The sequence below is a fragment of the Pempheris klunzingeri genome, chromosome 1 (genome assembly GCF_042242105.1).
Source record: "Pempheris klunzingeri isolate RE-2024b chromosome 1, fPemKlu1.hap1, whole genome shotgun sequence".
In the NCBI taxonomy this organism is placed as follows: domain Eukaryota; kingdom Metazoa; phylum Chordata; class Actinopteri; order Acropomatiformes; family Pempheridae; genus Pempheris; species Pempheris klunzingeri.
In genome coordinates, this window is record NC_092012.1 from 20,793,674 (window position 1) to 20,821,117 (window position 27,444).

The window sequence follows — 27,444 nt, forward strand, 5'->3', positions numbered from 1 at the left end:
ATTTTATGCTTGTATTTCAGTCAGTGTTGTTGTGCTATTGTTATTTTGCAGTGCATTTGTACTGTAGGTGCAAAACACAACAGTAATGTAATTTGAAAGCAGAGATGATGTTCGATATGATGTCTGCAATTAGATTATATACTGTATGGATATAAATGGAAACTGGTGGGAGTTAGATAAAACACAGTGAAACACCTTAAACACTGAAACATGACTTGAAAATGGTTGCCAGTCACTGTTGATAAGGCACTTGTGATTTATAGGAAAAGAACTAAACCATTGCTATGGTCCTTTATTGGACCAGATGTCAAATGACGTCTGAGAAATGATCACACAGACTTCTCTTCACCAGCTGCAGTGGATTCCAGTCCTTTTTTCTTCTGTATGAGAGCAGTAAAAGATTTTTTATGTTGTGTTTTCTGAATGTGTGCCGGGTTAATAAGAAGTTTCTATACATTTTACAAAACAAATGAGTTCCATTCTTCAGCTGAAAACATGACAGGATTGAAGCAAAATATCAACCATATTGTTACAGCTTGTGTTACTGGTGCCCGTTTATGTGAGTTTCCTTTGCTGTATCACCTTTCTTATTAGACATCTATGTGGGACATTTAACCAGATCGAATTCCTCAAAGAAGCCGCTCAGTGGTAATGTACATCAGGGCATTACTGAAAAAGCATGCATTGTCAGGAAAGCTTACAGGCTAAATTAAGGCATTCATTTGACCTGAAATGGCCTCCAAAAGTCCAGCAGTGCATTACATTGTGTATCTTACAAGGGAATGAGCCAACAATCCGACCATTGTCTCACATTAGGCCTAATTAATTAGCACTTTGCTATGGTATAAATCCCTAATGGAAGCTCACTGACCTTGGAGTTATTTTCAGTGCTCAGAAAGCAAAAGCAGCCTTCTCCTGGGTATATTTATAATAAAAACATCGTTTCCATTTTCTTTCGCATTGTTCTTCTGTGTGTGTTTATGTGTGTATGCAGTCATGTTAGCACTGTGTGTTCAGACCGACTTTGTATTGTGTATTATTGTGACGGTATTGTGTTTTAATGATGATAGAAGAAAAGACACATACTGTGCATAAGTGATCGCACCACTGGCATTATATTCAAATTACATAAATTGTGAATGTAAAAATTGAAAAGTGAATAATGCACAGGTGCCTTTAAGTGGTTTTACATAATCTTTAACAATGATAGTGTTTACACTCCACATCCCAGTGTTTCCTCACAACAACAGTGTGCCATGTGTTTTGTCCCTAAATATAAAATCATTAACTTGCGTTACAATTCACATGACAGTACTGTGAATATGCATTGTGACGTTATTGGCGCCAGCTGCTGTGTCCTCACAGTTAATTTGCTCTGTTATTACTACATGTCACAGCTGTCGATCACAATGTTGTTGCAACACTGAATCCAATTAGTTGATATGTTTAAATAGGCATGTGTCAGTCCTAAACCATTTTTATATGTCATACCATACTTTATGAAATGCCAGGATGTTTTTCTGTTTGCCAGATTCTCTTCAGTGAGCAACAGTAAAATACAAATTAGCCCACATTCCACAGTGCTTTCGTGTTTCAGTTTCAATGTGTGTAAATGTACGGTTAATAAATTGTTAGCAAACAGAATTTCAGCATAGCAGCCTCACAAATGCACCCTGATTCAGTCCTTCTCAGTAATTGTCAGCAGGTGTGGAGCTTCCAAAAGTAGAAACTGATGAGCCCTGAAAATGGAAGCCATCCTTTTCCAAGAAATTACCTGAACACCTTTATTTGTTGAATGTGTGCAGTTAAAATGTTTATTTTAGGTGTTTTTGTGTTTTAAACAGAGACAGTTAGATACCCTGTATGCTAACATGTATGGACAGTGCTACTGGTCCTGTATGTTAGTTAGCAGTACTGTAAATACAGTGTAGGTGAGAGGAGTGAGCTCTATTCATCAGTCCCCAGCTACCTTTGTAAAGACAGCCTGTATTGTATGAGATCTGTTACTAATGGATCTTTATGCTTCAGTCAGCCACCCTGGCTTAATTATTTTCTCCTGCTGCCAGAGTCTGTGTCTGAGCATAGGTGGGAGAGAGAGAGAGAGAGAGAGAGAGAGAGAGAGAGAGAGAGAGAGTCTGATTAAGTCTTTAGCAGAACCTTTGCCTTTGCCTTCAAGCAAAAGCATCTTTTACAATCTCACGTGCATTCTCTGACAAGTCAGTTGGTGTCACCTTGACAGAGGAACATACTGAGACATCAAAGAAGCCACAACTGTAGATAATGGCTTCTTTGTGTCCAAGAGAATATGGATCAAACCAAACAGGGAAAAGCACTTAAATATATCCCACAAATCTTTTGATCAAGAGACCAGAATAAAAATGTTCTCTCTCCTGTGTGAGAGATATTTCCTCACTCCTTGTATCGCGTTGGCACTGGGGTTCTGCTTGGATGTTACAGATAGAAATATTCACATAAAGTTAGTTATTAGACTATAAGTTCCTCTAGAGAGCAAGATTTATCTAAATGCTTGTGATGTAAAATATTCAAGAGTGATGATGAAGAGGAAGCACTCACTCACACAGTACTACAGTCAGCCTATAGGAACATGTATACAGAGGTAGCCAGTTTTAGAATTCCTCATCCAACATCCTGTGTAAACACTACCGTCTGTAGCTTGATTTTTCCATTTTTTTAAATTCACAGTGTTATTTTTCATCAATAATAACATTCCCACATCAGGAGTTGCAGGTTTTACTATCATGTGATAGGTCGGATGATATCCCAAACACCGCTTTACTTTTTTATGAGATGTATTTTTGCTTCATGTTCTGGTATTAAAATCTATACTCATTTGTCTAATAGGTGTAATGTAATTACTGGTCACAATTTTAATGTTTTAAAAGCACTAATTCTTAGAGCGTAAATGTGGTTAACATAAAAGCCGCTGCTCACATAAAGCTACGCTTACAAATTGCACTGATTTGCATAATGGGGCTGCCATAGGTCAAACCTTTAAACATACGCTGTCGTTTTCAGCCTCATTTCCATGTAGGCTATGCTAATCTCTCAAAATGCACTCAGTTCACTACAAATGCAACAAACTCTCTTGTTTATTATTTTTTTGGTCACCGTTTCTTAATACCACTGCAGATTTTTGAATTCAGTCCATTAAGCACCTAACCCGCTAAACTGTGGATTCGTTCCTCATTCTCTGTCTTGAACTGAACAAACTCTAGATACTAAGAGGACACATGTCCTCACATTGACTCATGCCACGAACAGCTTGCTATATCAGTGGCTCTGTTCCTTAAACATCGTGCTGTCACAGAGCAATTGCTTTGGACCCATTACTTAGTTCATTATGCAAGAATGATGCCCTCTATCCTGCTCCAGCCCTCGCCTCTTTATTGTGAGAGGTCATTTGGTTTCCCTGGAGGACCATTCTCCTAGGATAGTTGTAAAGCTGCAAGTCCCACAGGGCTTCAGAGAGGGATAGGCGGGATGGAAAGTACCAGGGGTTTGGCCGCCACACATGGCAGGCTTTTTTCTGACTTTTACAGAGCTGCGGATGGTTGCATTAGTGCTGGGGAGTTGTCAAATAACAAAATACTAATGTTAACAGTTTCAGAGATTTAAATGTTGTCAGGCACCTCACTAAGATATATTTTGTTGTAGCTACAGCTGAGGCTTTATCACTCTTGTGTGTATTGAACTGTATCGATTCACCTCAGTGGACAGGCTGGGTGTGAGCAGCTTAAAAAACAGCCTGCCAGTCATGCAGACGCTGTTGTAATTAGCTTGGTGCCACTTCCTCAATAAACTGTGTGACATTAAGTGTTAACAGTAACACTAGCTCTTATTAAGAATATTAAGATGAATACTTTGGAGCAGCCCGTTGGTGAAAGTGTCAGACAGGATAGCAGCACTTTTTTATTTTGTGTCATGCAATTTTAGGCACTGCTGCTATGAAAACACCACTTCAAATTAAATCAAAATTATTTTTTTTTTAGTTTTACAGCTTTGATTTTTTCAAAATCAATCAAGCTGGAGTTCAGATCCCTTCCTTCCACCTTTATCCTACAAGCACATTTAAGCAAATGCTCAAATTAGACAAAAGAGTAATATCAATACAGGTTTAATTCTAGAATTAGGTTAAAAAAATATATCTTTGGGTATTTCAAACAACATAAAAAGCACTGAGGGAGTCGATATTCTTACTGATGTTTGTCTAGTTGCTATTTTAGAGGTCCATCCTTCTGAAACAATGTGATGTTACCACTGTAGAGAGATAAACAGGGCAGTATCATTGGAGTAGGCATTTATAAAGAGGAATTGCTAAGGTTTCTAATGTAGGTATGGATTTAGCCTATAGCAGGTAAAGAATTCTAAATAAAATCTGCATTATATGACAATATTAATAAGGTCACTTTAACACAGCCTTATCAAAGGTCCCCAATTAGTGCAACCTGAGAAATTTCATAGTTTGCTTGCAAATCAGCTGTATTTGTCAAGCCAGATGGATGAGCAGATGGAGGTGATGAGCACAAACCACAATCAGCCTGCCATTACTTTCCAGACATATGCTTAATATGACATGTTACAATTACGCTGTCACAATGGAGCCTCATTTATCCAAATTTCAGGCACCATCTAGTTTAGTCAGATTGTTTTGAAACAGCAGAATCTAACTGATCGGAATTTTAGATATTGCTTAGATTGCTCTATCAGCCTTTCTTAATAGGACTTAAGAAATTTTAATCACATTCAGTGAAATTGGTTAAGGATATTCTTGTTTTATGCCTCAACACACACCACACATATCTACCTAAACAATGATCATAAAAGCATGTCTACAAAGTTCCAAACTGCCTTTGGAAGCAGCATCATCATGTGCAAAGCCAAGCATTGCCTGGAATGATGTAAAGCATGTTGCAATTGGACTCTGGAGCAGTGGAAACATGTCCTTTGGTGTAATCAATTACACCTCCCTATCTGGCAGTCTTATGTACGAATCAGGATTCGGCGGATGCCAGGTGACCAGTATCAGCCAGGATGCTGAATGCCTTGTCTAAAGTTTGGTAGAGGAGGTATAATGGTGAATGGCTGCTTTTCAGGGTTTCGACATGGCTGCTTGCTTCTTGTGAATGTTCTTCTTAATGCTAAAGGACATGAAGATATTTTAGCCAGTTGAGCACTTTTAGCTTCGTGGTGACAGTTTTGGGATGGCCTTTTGGTGTTTCCTCATGACTGTGACCCTGTGCACAAAGCGAGGTCCCTAAAGACATGGTAAGGTGAGACTGGTTTTAGTTTGGTATGGAGGAACTAAATTGGCCTGCACAGAGCCCTGACCCCAACCCTATTGAACACCTTTAGGAGGAATTAGAATGCAGACTGGGAGCCTTCTTAACTAACATCATTATCTGACCTCACATGTGCTGTTTTGGCTGAATGGGCATAATTTCCCACAGACGCACTCCAGAATCTTGTAGAAAACCTTCCCAGAAGAGCGATGGCTCTTATAGCTGCAAAGGGGCATCCAACTGCATATTAATGCAGTGATCTTAGGATGGGATGGGATGGTTGTCAGGTGTCCATTCACTTTTGGCCATAGAGTGTATGTGATTACCTTGATAACACACAAAGCTATATTTCATATTCTGAAAGAGCTTAAACAAGGCATTCCTTGGATGTTTCTCCCTTTGTTCAATGACTGCTACATGATGGCTATATTTTCTCCTTCATCCTGGTGCAGAACTAGAGCCGCTCACAAGTGGATCGCTACAAGCATTTTTTTCTCTAAAATACCATAGAGATTACTGGCAAATTCTGCTGTCCATGTTATAAACACAGCTACGATTAGAACAGAGGCAGGATGGTTGATATGTGCGTGGTACGTATGTGTTTTCAGGCAATGAATGTGTAAAATAATGTGGTTTTGATAGAATGGGTTTAAGTGACTTTATGTATGCATGGATGCACAGACAACATACTCCCTACAGTTTCCTTACCACTGGTTTCCTTACCACTGAGTCATAGACAACCTGTGACATGGGTTTCCATGACAGTTTGGGGTCGTCTACGTATTCGCACCCCTCCACACTAGGTACTACATCACTGTTAATTCCTTTAAAAGCAGAGCTCTTTGAAGGCTTTGTTAAACATAAAGCATGTCTGACAAAGACAAAGGTGCACTGTGGAAGGGAGGGTGGAGGAAGGACAGAGGTAAAACACCTAGGGGGGGAAGGTTGAAAGAGAGAGTGGGAGGAAGAGAAAATACAGCAAGTGTGGAAGGAGAGAAGAGGAATAGGAAGACAGGATGTAGGAGTGAAAAAGAAAGGAGAAAAGAAAGTGACAGAGTGAAGTGTAGAGCACAGCTGCAGGAAGGAAAAGCCCACCTGAAAGAAAAAAAAAAGAAAAATAGCAAAATTGTAATAGATAATGCCTGAGAAATGTGTCAGCTATTGTAATGTTGCAGCCATCACACCTTAGCTTTAGACATTAAAAATGGCCAGGAGGAGTGTGGGTTTTATGGCAGTTAGCCAATACCTCATACATAGTCAAGTAAGGTAAGGCTTTTATACCATTTTGCTGCATGGAGACAAGATAAGAAAACTGTATTACCGATCAAAAAGGCTGAGTGTCAGACACTGATGGAGAGACGGGGAGATGTAAAGGAATTTATGAGGGGGACATATCCTAAACAGAAATAGCCATGTTTTAATGTATTCAATTCTTTCTTTGGCTTAGACTAAGAACATCATCAGAATCTTGATATATTTTGTTTTATTTATTGATTTTTGCATTTTATTTGACATATATTAGATGTTACTCTACTGAATTGAGTCACCTGAATGAAAAGGATTGAAGCATTTAGTTGCAAGACCACCATGCTAGTCTTACAGTGAGTGCACACATGAACACACACACACACACACACACACGGTTTCGTTATAAGCTGTCCTGCAGACCATGAGGAGATAAGACCACTCCACTTGTCCCCATCGTGTGGCCAGCTTTATCTAAAATGTGTTTTTTTTTGTCTTCCCTTTTGTTTTGTCATCCCTTATTTATTGACTCTCTCTTCTCTATGAAGGTTATACAATGCAGGCTAGGCTTGAAATTATCTTGACCTTACCATTGGCTCTGGAAGCACACACTGATATTTTTCTCCAGGAAAATAACCATTATGCTGGAATGAAGCATAAATCAAGTGGTTCATGGTGGGTTTCCTGTAGTGCTGATAACATAAGAGAAAGACAGTATTGGGCCTCCACAGGCAACCATAAAACAAAGACATATGTAAGCAGAAACACTTTAGTAAGGGTATGTGATGTGCTATTCCAGGGCCAGGGTGTAAGTGCTACCACCTGCAGAAGAGAAATACTTTGTTTTATGTGCTATTCAAAATGTTTGATTGCAGTGGTGCAGAAACACAACTTAGAGAGTAACATTACACATGTAGATTTCCATTATATGCCTTGTATAACAACAACAGCCCCAATTTATTAGAATTACATAGATTAGATTCCATACTGTATATTGCACTCCTTTTCTTATAGTAAAATTAATCTAATTTTGTCAGTCTGTAGAAATCACACAGTTGATCTCTCTTACGAGGCATTAAGGAGCACCATTTTCATTTTATTCTCTTCCCCTACGATCAAAATGACCATATGGTTTGCTGATGGCCTTCTTTAAACCCAATTCAAATGTGTTAAAATGGCATTACTATGACGGTGCTGTAATTAAGACGTTCAGCTGTCTTTTCAATCTCCGCCAGTCAATATCGCTGATCAGATTTCAGCTGGTCCTTTCTCACTCAGCTGTCATCAATTTACTGCTACTCATGGCCCCTCCGGGGCAATTATTGACGATGTGTTGGAGTGGGATGAGGGTAAAATAAGCTCTAATTTCAGTGTGCAAGGTTGGGAGAAGGTTCGGTTCTTGTCGTGTATTATATTTATTTAAAGCTGCAGTGGGTCCATTTCTTTTTGGGTTTGTAGTTCAATTTAGGGATGTTAACCATAAATCCTGCACACATGGTCAACTACCCCTCTGGCAGCTATTCTTAGTACAGGGGACTTCTGTCTGACACCACACCTGCCATGAGATGGAAATGCGGGGCCATAAACTAAACAACTGACAGTGAACCTTTCATTTCATTTCCTTTAATATATTTTTTTACCGCCCTCGCAGGTAGGATGGCTGCTCAAATTAGCCAGTTCCCCCAAGCCAAAGACCTACTGGGTGGCATTTGTATTCATCAACGTCATAAGTCCAGACCAATTCTAATATTATTTTATGGCGATGGCATTTTTCATCCAGCCAGTCTCCAATAACTTCCAACTTCGATTTTATGGCTGTGCTCTTCCTTGCTATTCTCCCTTTTTGTCTCTGTTCACTGTACCTCCTGCACAATCCCGTGCTCACTCACTCTTAATCTGTCCTGCTCTATCTCAGACTTTACTATCTCTTTCACAATTGACTTGTTCTATGGTTTTTGACCCTTTCCTGTCCTTTCCTATACTTCCTCCTTTACTTTTCTCCTCCCTCCCCTCCTCCCTCTTCAGTTTTTCATTATGGCCAGCTGCAGCGGGCTGGGTAATGAAGGCAGTGTTATAAAGTATGGGAGGTGCCCCCGGCAAGCTCACAGCCTGTGTATCAGCAGATAGAAAAATTGAAATAGGATGAGGATGGAGACAGAGGGGCACAGACTGGAGGATTAGACGGCCATGAAACATAGAAAAGATTCAAGATTAGAAAAATGTAGAAAAATATTACAGGAACAAAGAAATGTGACAGTGTTTCCTTATAGTAGGCTCCTCTGTCAGTATAGAAACAATCCTAGACCATAGAGTGAATAGGAGAAAACTGCCAAAATAGGTCACTGGCTAAATACCTAATCAATTGATTAGATAAACTAATATGCTCTGAGGAGGAAATATACCTGTGGAGGAAATGATTTAGCCCACATCTGTTTTTTTATCAGCTGCAAGCAGGATTTTCTCTCCCAGTCTGAGGAATGGTCCAGAAAAACAAAAGAAATAAAAAGACTTGAAATAGTGATGGGGTTCAGAGTCAGCAGAGAAATAAAGAGGAATGAGATACAAAGAATAATGGATAGTGATGGAAGGGAGGAAGTTGGGGAAAAGGCTACTCACTGTTTGACTTTGCAAATGCAACTTAAAGCATTTCACTTCGACGTATACTGTGCCTACACAGACGCATACACAACTCTGTCTCCTAGAAAATACTAATGTCGTCAATTCTATTAACATAACAAGGAAATGTTGTCAGTTAATGTACCTGGCATTTAGTAATATATTAATGTAATTTCTAAGAGCCAGTGTTAATATACATCACATACAGTTTATTAAGTATTACTGATCAACATAATGCCTGGTCTAGTAATCATTTTGTTGAAATGAATATGAGAATCACTTCATTGAAACGCAACACGCCATTTTAAGTGAAATTAACTTCAGGAAATATGTTTTTTTCCATATCCTGGAGAATCTTTTTTTTTTCTTTTTGTGCAAACACAAAAACAGTATAATGTAAAGCTTTTAACCTTCCGTCCAAAGTGAATCATAGCAAGTGAATAATACAGCACTTTTCTTACATAACCCAAAATCAGTTCAAACAGGTCGGTAAAACTTTTGCAAGTGTTGCAGCCTGGGGAAATAATCTGTCTCTGTAGAAAAGTAGTGAAGGACAGAAACACTGGAGGAGACACAAACAGATAGAAAGCAGAAAGAAAGCAGGAAATAAATCAGAAAATAACCCCAGCAAAAATCTTAAATGGGTATCACCACAAACCCCAGGTGTTAAATTTTGTTAAGAATGGGCTAGCTCAGCACTTCCTGGGTGCACAGAGAGCTGGTGGTGGTGAGTGCCACACAAATCAGTTTGGAGACGAGGCAATAACCACCCCCGCCACGGGCAGGGGTTATTCTCTCTCACAGTGTTGCCTAATAAGCTTTGTGAAGAGTTTTGCTGTGGGCAGTTTCTAGAATAACACTTGGAGGACTGTTGGTGGTCTGAAAAGCTATATTTTGCCAGAACCTCTGTGGTGAAGTTTGACTTTTGCAAGAAAAGGACTCACTCAGCTTTATCCTTTTTGTAAGGTCACACACTCTGAGATCTTCCCAAACTCTTCCTTTTGTCATTGTGGTCTTACTGGCTTGCACAAACACTTATTGAAGATATGTAACAACATATGAGCAAACTGTCGATGCTTCCCCAAGTCATGCAGTCAAATCGTAGATGAGATGACATGAACCAGCAGCTATGGGCAAAGACAAGCACATGAGTGATACAAGTGGACATCCAAACGATCATGCTGCTGTTTATGCAGCTTTTTGTCTTTCATCAAATTTAGTCACATGTATTTTTTGCCCTGACAGCTACGAGTGTCTTTGCTGTATATTACAGCAATTTGTACATAGTATTACACGGGGATTTGTCAAAATAAATTGAATCGTATTCAAGCACAAGCATCCATGTGTGAGCCCGTAGTATTGCATTACTGTGAAAAACTAAGACTTCCTTGTGACCTATGACCCTCTAAAGCCTTGTGAAGGCCATAAAGTACACACTCTAAATCCCCTTGTGTCCAGAATAAATAAATGGTTAATGTGGCTGCAGCAGCATCCAAAGACATCTGAACACATTCCTCCTTTCCCCCTTATGGTCCATGAGGGGGCAGTTAGACTACTCAGGTGACAAATGTCATATCACGCAGGCCAACATTTCTTCTGTTGAACCATCTTCTACTGTAGGTTTTGCTTTTTGAAGTAACATAAAAGGCAGAATTATCATTTATGTTTAGAAAATAACTTACCACTGGTTTTATCCCTGTTGTCTTAAAATCTAAATGCTGTCGTTTTTAGCTGGAACTGTTAAGAATGTTTTGAGTAAGCAGGTGGCTTTTGCTCGAGGGCATTATGGTAAGGTTTGTTATTAGCTGCCACTGTGAATGGCTGAACCTTTGACCTGCCTGTTATGAGGTGGTAAATATATTGTGTGATATCCTTGCTGTAGGTCTTGAAGAGCTAATTGTGAGGGGGGGTGACAGTATTGGACATCGCATTATATTTATAGCAAAGCTTGTGGTGCAGCATTAAAACATGTGTAACTGTTTGTCTCTGTTTATTATCATTTATAATATTTTCATTATCTTTATCATTTGTAGCTATAGGCTATTTAGATGATATCCACTGACCTGTCACAAGCATCCACGGGTGCCTGTTTTAAGATTGATACATGAATCAAATTCTGTTAAATTGGTAAAATCCTCCTCTGAGATCCTCCAAATGTCCAAATCTCCTTGACACATTAGATATTCCTCCTGGAAATTGAGCTACTCAGACTTGACATGAAATCTGGCAAATTATAAATACAGTCAAAGCACTGCATCTAAAGCCATATAAATTATAAATGCATGTGGGACACTAACTCACTAAGTGGAATATGAGATAATGGCCATAACAGACGGAGGATTAGTAAATGGGTGGTTTCACTTAGCCAAATAGATGCAGCGGATGCCATTTGACAAACCGCAAGCCCACCCAGTGGCTACCTGCATGTTAAGAGCAGCTAAGTATCCTTGTCCTTCGCTTTATGGTGACCACCACACCACAGCTTCGGAACAAGTTATGGCTCTGGTGAGCATCAAGAACAAAAATGCAACACAAGTAAAAAAACACAACAGGAACTTATAAAATCCACATCGATTTTCCAGAAGTACAGATGATAAATACTTTGTGAAAGTGGTCAGTGCTTCCTGTATCTGTTCAGTACCAATAAAGAAGGAGAAGGGAACGCAGTGTTAGTCTGTCAATATGATTAAACGACTGTCTGCCGTGATGTGATTGTTTAAAGCAATGATGTCTTACTGCCAGATGACCTTCCACATAGAGACTTAAGCATGTATTTTGTTGTTTTTTTTGTCTACAGTTTGCAAAACTTCTCATTTCCTACAGAATGTGTTTGAAACCAACTATTTAAAGTGACAAAAACTCTCCCAACTTCTAACTGAAATTGGTGATGAGTCTGGTGCATTCTGTGTTTTACAGTCATGTTGTGATCTTGAGGGATTCTTTGCTCTTATTTGTTTGTTTAACCAGGAGACAGTGAATGCGAAACTCTGCCAAAACACCACTTTAGTGTCTGAGTAGGAATCCACAGAAGTGGTCTAGAGTTGTTAATAAAGGCATTGTGCAGATTGCCCCTGAGCCTAGTGTTCGTCCCCCAACGCAACACAATAAAACACAAGCAATTTGATAATTTTGAGAGCAGCAGCAGCCTATATTGCTGTGTGCGTATCTATATGTTTTTTCCATACGCTCTCTTGCTTTGGTCCATAATGCCCTGCATGTCACAAAGCTAATTAAATATACAGCAAGCCCAGGGATTGGACATTATGTCGCCTGGCTGTGCACTCACATTGGTGTCTGAATGTGTGTGCACTACACGAGTGGAAAAGAAACTGCGTGTTTCTTTTGCCATATTCAAGAAGCAGCTACACATGACTTTTGATGTCATCATCTTGCATCAAACAATGCTCGTGCAGCGCTGCATGGTTGCCAGCAGATGCAGCATGACCCAGGTGTCCATATGACCACAGAATGAGAAGCACTGCTATCATTTATCCTCTCTGCTCCTAAACCTTCAGAAGGCACTTGTAGGGACACAGAAGGACTTTCTTGTATTTCCCCTCAGGGCTGCAGTGAGAGAACTGAGATACATATGTTATTTAGTTTGTGTGTATTTGCTGCCATGTGCATACTTGTGTGTACGCAGATACTTGTTTGAACTTGTGCGTCCACTTTATTGCATAACGGTTTGTGCCTTTATGCAAGTTGTCAAGTGTGTTTCCGCATTTGTGTGTTTGTGTTATTTTAGCCTGGAGGCTGAGTGAGTGAACTATGCCTCTTTGTCCCTTAACACCCTGTTTGCCATCACTGCCACTGTGCAGCTACGCTGTCACACTGAGGGTAAATAACCATGCCCAAATTAGTCTTTTTATGGCCTATAGAGTCACACCGACATGAATGTTTAATACCATTTCCCAAGCTCTTTGCTGACAAAAGCATAATTAAGGCTTGTACATAACACGCTGGCTCAACGGAAATGTGCAATTTTCAGCAAATTCATGAGTGTAAGACTCACTGTGTAATTCTTCTTAACACAGGCTCCGGTGCCTCGCTGTTCAACCTAACAATACAAGATGTAGCACAAGAGGCTACTGTATACTGCAGTGTTCTTCATAATCTCTGTAATTATCTGTTAAAGTTAAAGTAAACATTGGATCAGGACGTCTCTCATCTCTCAGGTCAATTTGCTTTGTGTGCACGATACTGTTTTGAGATGTGGCTAATGGAAGGTGCTATTGGGCTACTGTATTTTATTTTGACTATATTTTTCTGGCCGTTTTCTTCCTGTGTCGTGCTCTTCATTTTTTAATTTGTGTCTATATCTCTCTCTGTCTCTTATTTTATGTCCACCACCTCTATATTTTCGTGTTTTCTGTGTCTTCTCTCATCATTCTGCTTTTATTTGAAACTCCTTATTTAATACTCCTTTTACTATAATTTTACATCCATGGTTGTTTCTTCTATAAAGGACATAGTGCACACATAGACAAACCACATTGCTTGATTTTAGTGCAGTGGACCACTAAAATCATATTCCTCTGATTGTATATGAAGCTAATAATAATCCTCGAAAAGTCTTGCCATTCTTGTTTCATTCCTCATCATATCTTCCATCATTTCTTATGGCTAATGTCTAAGGCGTTAATGAATAGAGAGACAGACCCATGATTTTCGAGGTTATAAAAAGTGAACCGCCGGTGATTTTTGTTGATATACTAAAAAAAAAAAAAAAAACAGAGCCGAAAAAATCTGCCTAAATCAATCTTTACTTCTCAACATTGCATTTTAAACACAGGCAATGTTCTTGTTATTTCCAAATGTGGGCCTCGTGCATGTTTTATGCCCTCTTTAAGGCAATGTCTATGAGCAGAATGCTGAATAATTGACGAGACGCGAAGCTGGATCAAACGGCAAGTCTGCTTCTGTTTGTGCCTCTCTGTGTGCACAGGCTTTATTCCCCGTGTGTGTGGCTGTGTGCATGTATGTGTGTGTGGTCTGTAGTCTATAATAACGTGTTTTTCATGTGCTGTGTGTGTGCGTGTGAAAGAAAAAAAAAGAGAGAAAGGCAGACAGAGTTGGACGGGGTTTTTCTGTAGTTTATGTGATAGTCACTTATTATAGCAGACTGATATATGCTTGGACTCTGTTGTTGATTTAAATTGATTTATAGCTGTTTTCAACATGAGAAATTCAATCTGTGGGGACTTTTCAGCTTGCTTTGGATAGATTTAAATCTTTGATAGATTTGTATCTTTTTAATCCTTTGTATTGAAATCAGATTTACTGGAAATCTTCCAATTCAATTTACTTTTTTTTCATTTTCAGTGTTTTCTCGTGATTATTTTTATGTTTGGAATGAAAAAGTGACTCGTGGTTTATACCAGACAGGAGGGAGTAGTCAAGTCTAGAGAAACTTAACGCTGACTTTTTCCAGGCCAGAGTGTGAAAGCAGTGGTTTGATTTTGGAGATGGTTTTGGTGGTTTTGATCTGACATCTGAGATTGAGTCAAATTGTACTCTAAAACCTTACCGACATTTCTCACAGATGGTTTGAAATCACTGTTTTTAAAACTTTCGATTTAAAATGAAGAATTGTTGAGAACAGAGGGATCAAGGTTTGGTTTCTTTTAAAGAGGTTGGATTACAATGTGTTTAAAAATCAATAGAGAGGTGCCTTTTGCTAAAGAGTTGTTAATGTTTAATAAAATACTGGGCCTAAATGTGTCAATAACCTCTTTAAGAAATTTGGTGGGAATGTCAAGCACATGAACTTTGTAAAGCACTATGAGACACTCTGTTGTGATATTGGGCTATACAAAATAAATTGAATTGAATTGAATTGAATGGTTGATTTCATGTGAGATTGATCTCAGTTAAAGAGGACAGTGATACAGGGTCCAAACTGCAAAAATAACTATGAATATCTCTACAGACACATAACACATGGTCTTGGGGTCTCTTGATGCTCTCTTATAAAAGAAAATTAAAAACTTCTCACTCTCTTTTGTAACATGTCAGTAAAATGACATGGGGAGGGGGTGATAACAGAGTCTATAACCTTAAAATTCCGGGGTTGAATTGAGATCAAAATGATAAAACTGCTTAAACTCTGTTGCAGTCAATGCAGTCTGATGTTTGGGCTTGCCTGGACTGTGGCTAAAGTTCAGGAGAGTTCTTATGTTCCATGCTGCAAGCTGTGGGAGAATGTGCTTTATTTGTCTATTGTGTTTTTGACCACAAGCGTAATGTCCCAATTCAGTGAAGGTCACTGAAGAGTAGTGCTGAGACACACAGGTCATTCAGCCCCTTCACAAGATGACCCATCGCAAACAGATCTTTTAAGAGCTGGGCATAGAATCAAATGGTTTTGTGTACCTGCGCTTTGAAGATGATTAGAATGACATGAGGACATCACATTCTTGGCATAACAGAGATGGGTTCCAGTGGCAAGGGATAATCCTGAGATGACCTGTATAACTGCCTGTTGCATGAGGCTGCCGGGGTTCCAGTCAGATGGACCTGCCTCAAAGCTTACTGCCACAGCTTGCATTTCTCTCATACTGTGCTCTCCAAGCCTTTGTCCTCGCAGAGCTGCCCACAAGGCAGCAGTGCAAGGCAATGACTGGCAAATGCCAGGGTGGGCCCAGTTATCCTGTCTGTGCTGACTACTGTAGCTCCAAGATCTCCCACCAGTTCAGCCTGGACTCACAACACTGCCAGTTACTGCTGCAAGGAGGCTTGGAAGGGGTCACATGCGTCTCTACATTGAACGTCTCACAAGCGTGCTGCTCTAGATGCATCACAACATCCTTTGAGCAAGGTTCACTAATCCACAACACAGAACAGTTGCTGACCTTCCTTCTGAAAGACCTTTCTGTTTAGCATGATAACAGTGCAGTGTCATCTTTCTCTCTTTTTTACATACATGCTCAATTTCTTTCCCACTTATTATTCAGCAAATTGATAATGGATTCTGGATTCTGACCTTCACTGAATTACAGTGATTACAATTCTGTTTATTGGGACTAATACACTCGCTGTTCTGTGTTGTACAATAGATATTAAACACAGCTATCCTCACACACACAATCCCATCCCGTCACCCAACCATCCACACACACCACACCTTATTCTCCTCCATTGCACGCTCACACTCAATTGAACCTGTCATCTTCTCTTTGGTTCTCTAATGGCTGTCTACTCCTAGAGAGCTATTAGAGTACAGGACATGTTATTGGAAATCAAAGAGGATTTGGAGTACAGGGCGTCCTCCCACAGGAGAAAGAACCCAGCAGAGGTCAACTTGTTACAAAAACACACTCGGTCAACCCTGACCGCTCAGATGGATTGCTTCTGAGTAAATCTCTGTTTCCATCATGGCTATGGCTACTGTGGTTATTTCGGGGAGATTTTTAAGGTATGATTGTGAAGAACTGATGGCATGCTGGCATATTACCAGGAGTCTTTGACAGATACTGTATATACATACAAATCATTGCCTTTTTTTCATTTCTTCCACATTGCCCCTCAAGATTGAATCTACTGTAGAAGGCTAAGAGGTTTGGAACAGGGTATGAAACCACTTTAAAATACAGCAGATAAACTCTTAAAAAGGTCTGGTGGTCAATGCAGAAAAAAATGATTTTTTTGTTTGTTTTGTTTTGTTTGTTTTGCTGTTGCCATGCATGCTCTCTGCTGGGTTTACTGCAGTTGCTAGCAGAGTAGTCACTAGATGTCCAGCATTAGTAATTCTGATCACACTTATGATCATGTGATTCCACAGATAACAAGCAAACAAAGTATGTAGTGTCTGTAAGCCTTCTGCTGGTTGGTTTTTCCCTGAAATGCGTTTTAAAACAACATAATTTTCACAAGCAAACATAATTGGAATACCTGACCAACATTGCACCTACAGGGAATACCTCAGACACATTGGTAATTTTATACTGGTGCATAAGAGGGTTTCCTGCATCCGTTTTTTAGTATAATTGAGATGAACTGGGACCTGAGAATATTCTGAACAAATAGAAGTAAAATACTTGACAGTCTTTCTTGCTAATGATAAGGGAATTTCATTAACAGGCAGCTGGCTTAACCGGATCTGGTTGCCTGATCAAGAAACACAGTGAATTCCTACTCTTGAATTAATTTGTGTCAACCAGATAAGACACTTTGCTAGAGATATTCCCTTTTTCTTATTTCCTTTATCATGAGAAATTTAAATAAAGTGAAGTCAAACTTATTCATGAAGTGTCATTTTAATGAAGGTGTTTGCAATTATGTAAATGTTAAAGAGCACGACAGCAGATAAAGTCACACTTTTTATAGACATTACAGTCCTCTGCTGTCTTTATTATGTTCAAAATAATATCCAAGGATCCGCGTAGCCTACAGTAGGTAACTAAAATAAACTCCCTAACGGCGCCCTTGTAGATTTGAATTGTGCATGTGACATTCATTGTGCTTGTTCTGTCTTTTATATCGTTATTGTTATGGCTTTAGTTTTATCCCATATCGTTCCATTCGCTCACAATGCTGTCGACTATACAATAAAGTGCAAGTACCAAGTTTTTATGTAAAACTCAGTAACAAGTGAAAAGACCGCTGGCCAACTGCTGCCAGTCAGTGGTGTATTTGTTTCATATTCAGTTACAGTACCAAGATTATTTTTCTGTCTTTTGTAATAAAACAAACGCTTTGAGGTAAAAATAACCCAATACAAACATAATCCACTGATGATTTAGCATGTGGGAAAAGTAGATTTTTTTCAATAAAAGACAAATCCTCAAATATTGATACCCCAAATCAACAGTTTTAAAGATGGATGTAATCCAGAAAAACATCAGAAAGAATTGGATATTATGATAAGATGACTTTGGGCTCAAGAAGGCAGGTGTAGAGAAGCACTGTCTATCACATAGCATTAACTTTATGAAAGACATGTGGTTTTGTGCTTTATCCACTTGTCCAAGCTACAGGCCACACTCTAAGTGAACACTAAAATGTCTCTGTGTCAGCACCACTGTGTGGTGTCTAAGCGGAAAACAATGCCAGACCACCAGTGCAGCTTGAAATTTAGAAGCGTTGATTTACATTAAAAGTTGTGGCTAACAAAAGCAGCACAGTGCAATTGATCTAAGCTGTGTGCAACGGCAGGACTTTGGGGAAATCAGAAGCTTCATTAAAGTTTCATATTGTATTTCTGTACACTTGCAGTTTCATCTTGTGTGTCTATTTACTTAAGGACCCAAACTGAGTAAAGTTAGACTCGCCCTGGGAGCTTGGATTATAAAAGCTTTAACAACACAATTTTCATGTAGTAAAAAAAGACTGTGAAAGTATTGTCATAGTTTCATTCATGACTTCAAAAAATACATGCATTTTGAAGTATGAGGCCAGCAGCAACAGCTTTTTGTGCTCTAGCGGCATATTTGTTTAATCTTGTTTTATCTTTTTTGCACCACACAAAGAGAGCAGATTGCTTTGATTCTAACTGTATGAGTGAATCATGTGTTCCGATGCTACTGATACACTCTTTATGCTGTCACAAGCCTTTTGGCTGTATGTGAACATTTTATGTGGACCTCTGAGTGACTCTACTGTGTTTGTCCATTTACAGTTACAGGATGTTCTCGAGAATCCACCGTAGCCGCTTCCGTTTGTGTCAATCTGTCACTTTCCACATTCACCACATTTATAGTGTCAGCAGATAGTCACACTCACTCTCTGACTCACTCAGGCAGTCACACCACCACGGTACTGGTCAGCTAGGATTCCCCCTGCGCTGTAAACGATCTGTGAAAATCATACAGAAATGCTGTGCCAATCTCGGACAAACACACACACACACACACACACACGTATGCATGCACATATTCACAAACTGAAGAATACAAAGGTGCTTGCTCACACACACACACACACATGCACACGTGGCAGAACCGAGAGGCAGATCTGTGATAGCTGACCAGGTCTGATGGCCTGTCCCTGGCAGAGGCTTTTAAAGAGACTGGTGGTTACTTCACTGTCTAGTTTCCTGCTGGGTCCTCTGTCCCAATCTGTGGGTTGTCGTTTTATAAATGAGGGTGTCCACGGGGAGATGAAAGGAACGGAAACAAGGTGAGCACTTCACAGAGTGCAGAACTGAATCACTGAGAAAATCTCAAATGACTGAGATACAAAATACTTCACAGCATTAGAGTAAGCAGCTCAGCCGGGTCAAACACATTATATGGAGCGCAAGTTTAATTTTTTCAGACGCTTAAGAATTTTTTTTTGACACAAATAATGGCCGTTGCGAGCACCTCACACTCAAATGCATAAAATGTGACCTTAAAGCCCCTTCAGCAAATTTAAAAAAGAATCTGCTTTAATTTTTTCTTGTTTTTAAACTATTGCGGTGATTTAATGTGTTCACATGATAGTTTCAGTGTCGCAGACATGCTGACTCAACTGTCTGTCCCAAAACATGTAGGCAAGGCTTTTGCACATTGTTATAGATAGTTATATCACATCTTATCGATTGATACATTTCCCCATGACCCTGTGACTCACCTTTCATTTGAAAAGAGAGCTGTAGTCTCTTAAAATACCTTTTTTTTTTTTTAAATCAGAAAAATCGCCTGAACAAGTTCAAGCTGCCTCTGTGTATTTATGTGCCCGTCTTTGCCCAGCCTTCAAACCACTATGTGTTCTGATGCTACGCTCAGGCTGCACTGCACCACTGCACTTTGATGTAGGTCCAGATGTGAGTGTGTCAATGCATGTGCATGTGCCCTCGTGTGACAGCTGTGCCCTTTTCAACAGCACTCTCAAACGTCTCAGCCAAACACAAATACCTCCCTCCTTCCTCCATCACATGGGTCGTGCTACGCTCTCAGCTGATGGTGTCAAGGAACATAGCACTCACATCTCACCTGTTTTCTATAGCCTGCACCACGCCTTTTTGACTGCAGCTCTGACACAGGAGAAAGGAAGTGAGGAAAGGGCAGAGAAGAGAAAAGAGGAGGTGAGAGGGGATGGAGAGAGGTAAAATGGAGAGGAAGGAAAAGGGGGCAAAAGGCTACCCTAGTGTTGGCAGAAATTGTTTCCATGATGTTTGAAGTCCGCAACAGTCCAATTAGGCTGCAAAGAATTGGGATTACACACACACACACATACACACAAGTCTGCCCTGTAAGAGATAGAGGCAAGGAGCAAGGAGAAGTGGATAGAAAGGGTGGGATGGTGATGCGGACTGAAAGTGGCAGTGAGTTTTGGAGAGATGGCAGAAACCAGGGGAGAGCAGCCTCCATGCTTGTGACAGCAGCTGAAATCCTATCCACTGGAGGGAAAGGGAGATGACACTCCCATGAAGGAAATGCACAGGGAAAATGAGGCAAGTGGGGGAAAGAGATAAAAATGACAGAAAAAAATATATAAATCTAATGTGTGAGAGAGTCACAGCCAGAGAGGGAAATGACGAAATGCACAAATCGCTTGGACATTTGTACGGAGGCTCAGAGTGGTCACAGAGAGAAAAAAATATACCACCACCACTTTTCACTACATTGAGCGCTTGAACTACTATTGTGTGGACAAGAGACAAATATGGCCATGCTTTAATAATTTGTGGCGACAAGATACAATTCATTTGCACTTCCTGATTAACTCATGACCATGTTGTAATTAATTTATGTGCGCAAGGTGAGTTTCTTGGGTTGGAGGGATCTTCAGGTCAACCCTTATGGGCAGTTTTTGGCAGTTTGGGTGCTCTTCCTTGCCATTATTTACAGCTGTGTCCCATTTAACTAAATCCCATCCCTATGCATATACACAACACCTGTCACATGTAGCTAAATAATATTAGGTGAATCTTCTCTCTGTTGTAGTACTGTTGATGGGGCCCTGGGTACACTTTCAAATACAATGGTGCTACTGCCGGTACTTTTAAAATTATCATTCCTACAACTTTTGTTCACTTAACCAAACCAAAACTAACAACAATGTCCTATTAGCTTTTTATCTTGTGTTTTAATTTTGTATATGCAACCCTTTTTTAAAAAGTTATTACCAAACCATGAATTACCTATGATGGATTATGACTCAAGAAAAATATTTTAAATGCAGTGAAACCAAATTTAGTTCATTCATTAGTCCATGTACACTAACCGATATTACTTATAAAATAAATGCAATAGATTATGCAATAGAAATGACACCCAGTATTAACGAGCACTAAATAATTATTAGTTCCTCTCAATAATTTCAAGTCTCTCTTTAATCTTCACCTGTTACCTCTTTAGGCTCCAATATCACAAGCGCATAGCATCTTTAACAAGTGAACATTAGTAATACACTCTTTCTGAGTGCAAGCATCTTTTTTTAATTGTTCCTAAGGCACACCCCCTGCTGTGTGATGCTATTATGCATGCTCCATGGGCCCCACAATGCAGAGGATCTGGGCAATTTTATACAACTTTTTCTGTTTCATGCTCCACTGAGCAAATTTGCGAGGAATGAACAGGGCCTCTGACACTTTATCCAGTTCCTATTGTACATCCATGCTACTTTCTCATGTTCATATCAAATAAACTATGCTCATTTGCATGAACTCCAACGACCTTTTAAACTGTAAAGATTAGGATGTATAGTTTTATACCTTTTTATCTGACCATACAATTATTTAACTACTAACTAATTATTTATTACATTTTGAGATTTTTTAAAAAACAATTTAAATTGGCACATAACCATGCCAGTGTTTTGCACAGAAAAGTGAAAACACCACACAAACTGAAGGTTATTTTACCTACACATACTCTGAAGAATCTGTGATTCTATAAAACTGTGCCTTGTGAATTCATTGCTGCTCATTTTGTGTAATAAGACCCGAATGAACAAGTTTGTGGGGTGTAATGACCAGTCTTCTCCCCCTACAGCTACATCTGAGTCTTTCGTGTTTTCATGTTTTTTTTGCTGTGCTTTGCAGACCTTGACACACCAGTTCTGACGGTGCACCAGACCATCAGCGATGTGCGTGGCAGTTACTACCAGGAGAAGACGGTGTTCCTGCGCTGCACCGTCAACTCCAACCCTCCCGCACGATTCATCTGGAAACGTGGGAGCACACTCATCGAACAGAGCAAGGACAATGGAGTGGACATTTACGAACCGCTTTACACTCAGGTACACATGAGCACATACGCAGCACAGACATGCTTCCAGATGTGCAGTCACTCCCTGCTTTCAGTTCATCTCTTAAAGAAGCGCCTCACAGAGTCCTCCCTACTGAATTGTATCCTCTGCTGCTCCCAAGTTTTACCCTTGTCTTGAAAAATATCTTTCACTCTAAATCTTTTTAGCTTTCATTTAGTTTTTTTCGTGCTCTCTCTGTCTAACCTTCAGTGTTTACATGAATACTGTTAAATCACTATGGTTGTAACCCCGGTACAGCGTTGACAGATTGGAAATGTTCAACTGTTGTACCAGACGCTTAAAATGATCATATTTTGAGGAAAATTATCGTCGGAGTCGTAATCACAAGAACAAATAGGAGTAAATGTTTGATTTTATAAAACATGTATTCAAATGGATTTTTGACACATCTGCAAATCATAGACTGCACAATTCTACCCACATCATTTTTTAAAGTAAGCCAATGTAGCTATGATGCGTGGACGGGGGTGTGTGTCCATAGGTCCATCAGTCGGACTATTTTTGTAATAGCCTACTATCACAGAATTGAATTACAAGACAGCACAAGTGGAAGCCTGTTCTTCCTCTGCATAAAAATAGGTAAGGCCATAAGCTAAGCTAATTGAATAAATAACTGGGCTTACTGGTACATACAAAACAACTCGACCTTGAACACAGCATACAAGAGATGGTGATGCTTTGAGAAGGAGCGCCGCTTAGAGCTTGATGGCTTGAATCTGAAACATTCACCTGCATTCTTCACACTCTGATGTGTGCGTGCAGCAGGCCTGTGCTGAGCCTGTTCTGTAGTTTTGAGGCAGCGCAGACTAAAACCAACAAGTAATTGTGGGCATCACAAAATAGTGAAATTATTTTACATTATGGCATTTTTTGGCATTATTGATCACACAGCAGGCAACATTTTGGCCCAAATATGATAATTATCGTACATCTGGTAACACTGTCCTGGCACAACAGGGTCATAGGAATTAAATTGCCTGTGCACTAAACTCCTCCCCCTAACAGCTATCATCCAATAACTTTATCCTTAACTCAGTGTTACAGGCCTGTCAAGCTGTGATCTTTTCCACATGCCAAAGGGCTTTAATGAGAGTGATACACAGTTTTTTTGTTAGCCTTTCAAAAGCCAAAAACACAAGAGCAAAAATGTATATGACCAGTATGTTCATCTACTCAGTTGTAAGACGCAGTCTTTAGCATTTACAGTAGTAATGAAGCGTTACTTCCAAGGCTAAGGGGCATTTAACACTGCATTATTTTTAGGGGTTACAGGTTTCCTTACTTAAGGCCCTGTTCAGGACAACACATCCACTGTCTCTGTAGTATTTCACCACTGTGTGGATGTCGTACTTGAATATTATTTCATAGCACAAGTGACATTGGCAGCTGCTCTTTATTGGATCTTGGGAAAGCAACTCCAGCCAAACTTTATATTTGAGATTACATCACATCCATCGTCATCTTTAAAAACCCATTCTCTTGTTATGAAACGGCACAGAAAGCGCCAGCAGCCAAAGCAGAGGGACGCCTCATGATGCATGTGTGCCAAAATGACAACAAATAGTTTATAGGTTACACTGAGGTGTACACAGACACTCACCCTCGAAAACTTCTCATCGCGTTTCACATGATTAGTTGTGCTGTGTGGAGCAAAATTCTATTTGATCAGTTCGACAGTCAGCGATAGCCAGTAAGTTAGCCGAAGAACAAAAATAGTCCCCAAGCCTGATCTTCCAGTCTGGGTGCACGATTGTTGTGTTAGCACAACTGCTCCCTTTTTCTCCACTTATCAAAGCATCAGTCAGCCACAAAGCAGAGCCCCTTGAGTTCAATTAGCCAGCGAGCAGAGCCCCTCCCAGGGCTGCCTCCGACACTGTTAGTCCATCACCTACTGTTGCAGATAGACACTTACAGTGTCAAACACAAAGTCTTGGTCTGAAAAATCACCACTGATGTTGAAAGAGATGTGTGAGTGCTTCTGTTTGTCCAAGACAGAGTATATGTGTACATGAGAGGCACATAGAGGTCTACTGGAGCAGTGAGAGACGTCGGTCTGTGAATACTCAGGGAAAGTATGAATGAATTTAGCTATTGTTTTTGCTCTGACAGATCACTTTCATTTTCCTGACGGTCTCATGTGAAAGGCATTTGAAATTCATCATTAACACTCTATATGTAGATCTGCGATGCATCAGTTGATAATTAGGGCATGTCAGACACATGTGCGCATGCACGTTCGTGTGTGTGTGTATGCGTGTGTTCATCTGAGTGTGTCTTTGACCCTGTTTATCACACTGCAGCTCATCAAAAATTAAAGTGACTTTTAAACAAGATTACAACCCAGTTTAGAAAAGACTAGAGTAAAAAGCTCTAGTTTCCTCAGTGAGTTTCCTCATTGATCTAATGTTATGTGCTATGCAATGGAAATGTGATCGTATCTTTTCATTTTTTTTTATGTTTGAATTAATATTTATATGAGGCTTTCATATTAATCACACGGAAGATAAAATAAAAGAATGTAGTGTTTTAGCATAAAGTTGTTCTGTGTGTGTGTGTGTGTGTGTGTGATTTGTCCCATCTAGGGCGAGACTAAGGTGCTGAAGCTGAAAAACCTAAGGCCCAAGGACTTTGCTGATTACACGTGCCAGGTGTCCGTCCGCAATGTGTGTAACATCGAAGATAAGTCGGTGACCTTTAGGCTCACAAATGCCACAAGTACGTGTTTTGATTGTTTTGTTTTTTTAAAAAGCACCACAAACAAATGCTCTTGTGTGTGCTGAGATGTGCATATGTCTTCACAAAGCCAAGACCTTGTCATCGTTTCATCATCAGTTTCTTGCTTTGGCAATCTTTTTTTTTTCTTCGACTCTTTTCCATCTTATCTGACTTTTCTCTACATGCTTGTTGTGTCTTGGCTCAGGAATCTTTTGTCTCCGTCTCCTCCTCTCATTTCTCACTTCCTTTAAACTCTCTATCTGTCTGCCTTTGTTTTCATTTCTTTTCTTTGCATAGGTTGTTCCTCTGCCCTTTGACTTTCTACTCAAATTTGTTCCTAGACCACCTCCTCGCCTGCCTCCCAGTGTGCTGTATTGTCTGTCTGGCTTTTCTCTCTGTTGTCGAGGACTCATGTTAGGGCCATCAGCTGCAATTCAGTTGTCACACTCTCTCTTATCTCCAATTCACTCTACACCCCTCCGTCCATCTGCACGTCATCGCACAGCAACTGTGTTACTTACAACGACATTGTTGCCATTGACAACCCTGTCAGGCTTGTTACGGTAACACTGAGGGAGGGAGAAATGGGGAAAGCCCCCTGCCACTGCAGTATTTTATATTCTTTTTCTATTGTCTTCTATTGTGGGTTTATTTTCCCTCTGTGTGTTTCTTTTCTCATTTTATGCCAGCCAGTCATACATGCTTTAGAGTGTTTTATAGTGAAGTGTTCTTCCAACCCATTATCAGTTATATTTAATTCCTTTCAGTAGTGTGAGTGTATTAATTTGGAATGTCCTTGTGTCAAATTTAATGAAGCATGCCTCCTATAAAGCGAGAGTACTACATTTGTTTTTACATACTCAAGAGCCATTTGAAGACAAGAGGATTGTTCAGTGCTTCTGGTCTTAATCCAGTCTTTCTCACGGTCAGTGGAGCTGAATAGATGTGCACTGAAAATGTGGATGAAGCAGAATTGTAATGATTGCTTTTACCGAAAGGAGGCTTTAGGTTCAAAATGCAGCCTATTGGCCAAACAGTCTTTTCTTTCCAGCCTGGTTTTGAAAATGAAAGAATAATACTCCCTTAAAACAATCACTAGACATTTTGGTAAATACCCAGGGTTAGATGAGAAGATCAATACTTGGTTAAATATGAAGCTACAGCCTATTAGGTTAGCTCAGCACAAGACTTGGTTTCTTTATTTAATTCCTCCAAAAAATGCTTTGTCTAAGCAGAAAGCTATTTTTTCCCCACACATAGTAGCTGTGGTGGAAGCCTCGTACTTAACGTACAGACATGAGGGTCACTCACTGTCAGTAGCAACCACATATCAGAATGATCATAGATATATTTTTCCTGTCAAGTTTTTGTGCAATCACAAATATAGATGTAAGAAAAGACAGAAAAAGATAGAAAAGAAAATCTTCTCATGTTTATAATCTTTTTATCTGCATTATTAGTATAACATCTTAGCCACACCCTAGAGTAGACTAGGGTTTGTTTTTCACTTGATTTTTAGAACAGCCATAAGTGTCCATGACTCTTTACTTTTTATTTACAGACTTTGGACTGAAGGAGAGGTTATCATTTGAGCAACAAGGCACCTTTTAGATAAGAGATAAAGTTTCCCAAGAGTCTTCTAAAGTGATCTGAAGGTGGGGAAGATAAAAAAAAAAACACTTCAAAGAACAAGCTCTGTGATGAAGTTAAGAGGAGAGGCAACAGGGTTTGGCATCTCTGTCAAAGACTGATTATGAGAAAGAAGTGATGGCAGACAGATATAGAAAGAGGAGAAAATGAAAAACAGCATGAATCAGACAGAAAATGAGAGATGGACACAGCCTGATGAAATGGTTGGGAAAACAGAGTGACGTGAATGAATCAACAGCTGCTCAGATCAAAGCATTAGCTGGAACATTTCTAAATTTCACAGAAGTTTTTGTATATATAGAAAGTATCATTCAGAAGCAACAGGTAGGAGAAACAAGTGTGGAAAACAAACAAGTGTTAATGCTGGAGTTGTATGTGATAGGTGTTCTTCACTCTCATTCCCTCTGTCTTCCTGTTCTCTCCTGTTGGACTCCCGTGGATCAGATCAATTGTATCCCTAAGGCTTAGTCAACACACACACACACACACACACACACACACACACACACACACACACACAAGTGTCTGCTTGGTTCTGGCATACAGGCTGAGAGCTGAGAGCCAAAACAGCCAGTCTGTCTGGACCTCACGGCCTCACAGAGTGACTGAAAACATGCTGCGTGTGTGTGTGTGTGTGTGTGTGTGTGTGTGTGTGTGTGTGTGTGTGTGTGTGCGTGTGTACTGCCACCCATCTTAGATTATTTTGCCTCAGTAGACAATTTAA

The 27,444-nt window shown here is 39.8% G+C and overlaps 1 protein-coding gene across 1 annotated transcript in view; it reads left to right on the plus strand.

Moving 5' to 3' along the window:
* The window catches only part of LOC139203484 (MAM domain-containing glycosylphosphatidylinositol anchor protein 1), a 170,314-nt gene that overhangs the window by 83,283 nt on the left and 59,587 nt on the right, over positions 1-27,444 (plus strand). Inside the window, exons 4-5 of the mRNA XM_070833253.1 lie at positions 22,129-22,325; positions 24,938-25,070. Of these exons, the coding sequence (XP_070689354.1) occupies positions 22,129-22,325; positions 24,938-25,070 (330 nt within the window). The remainder of the gene's footprint in view (positions 1-22,128; positions 22,326-24,937; positions 25,071-27,444) is intronic.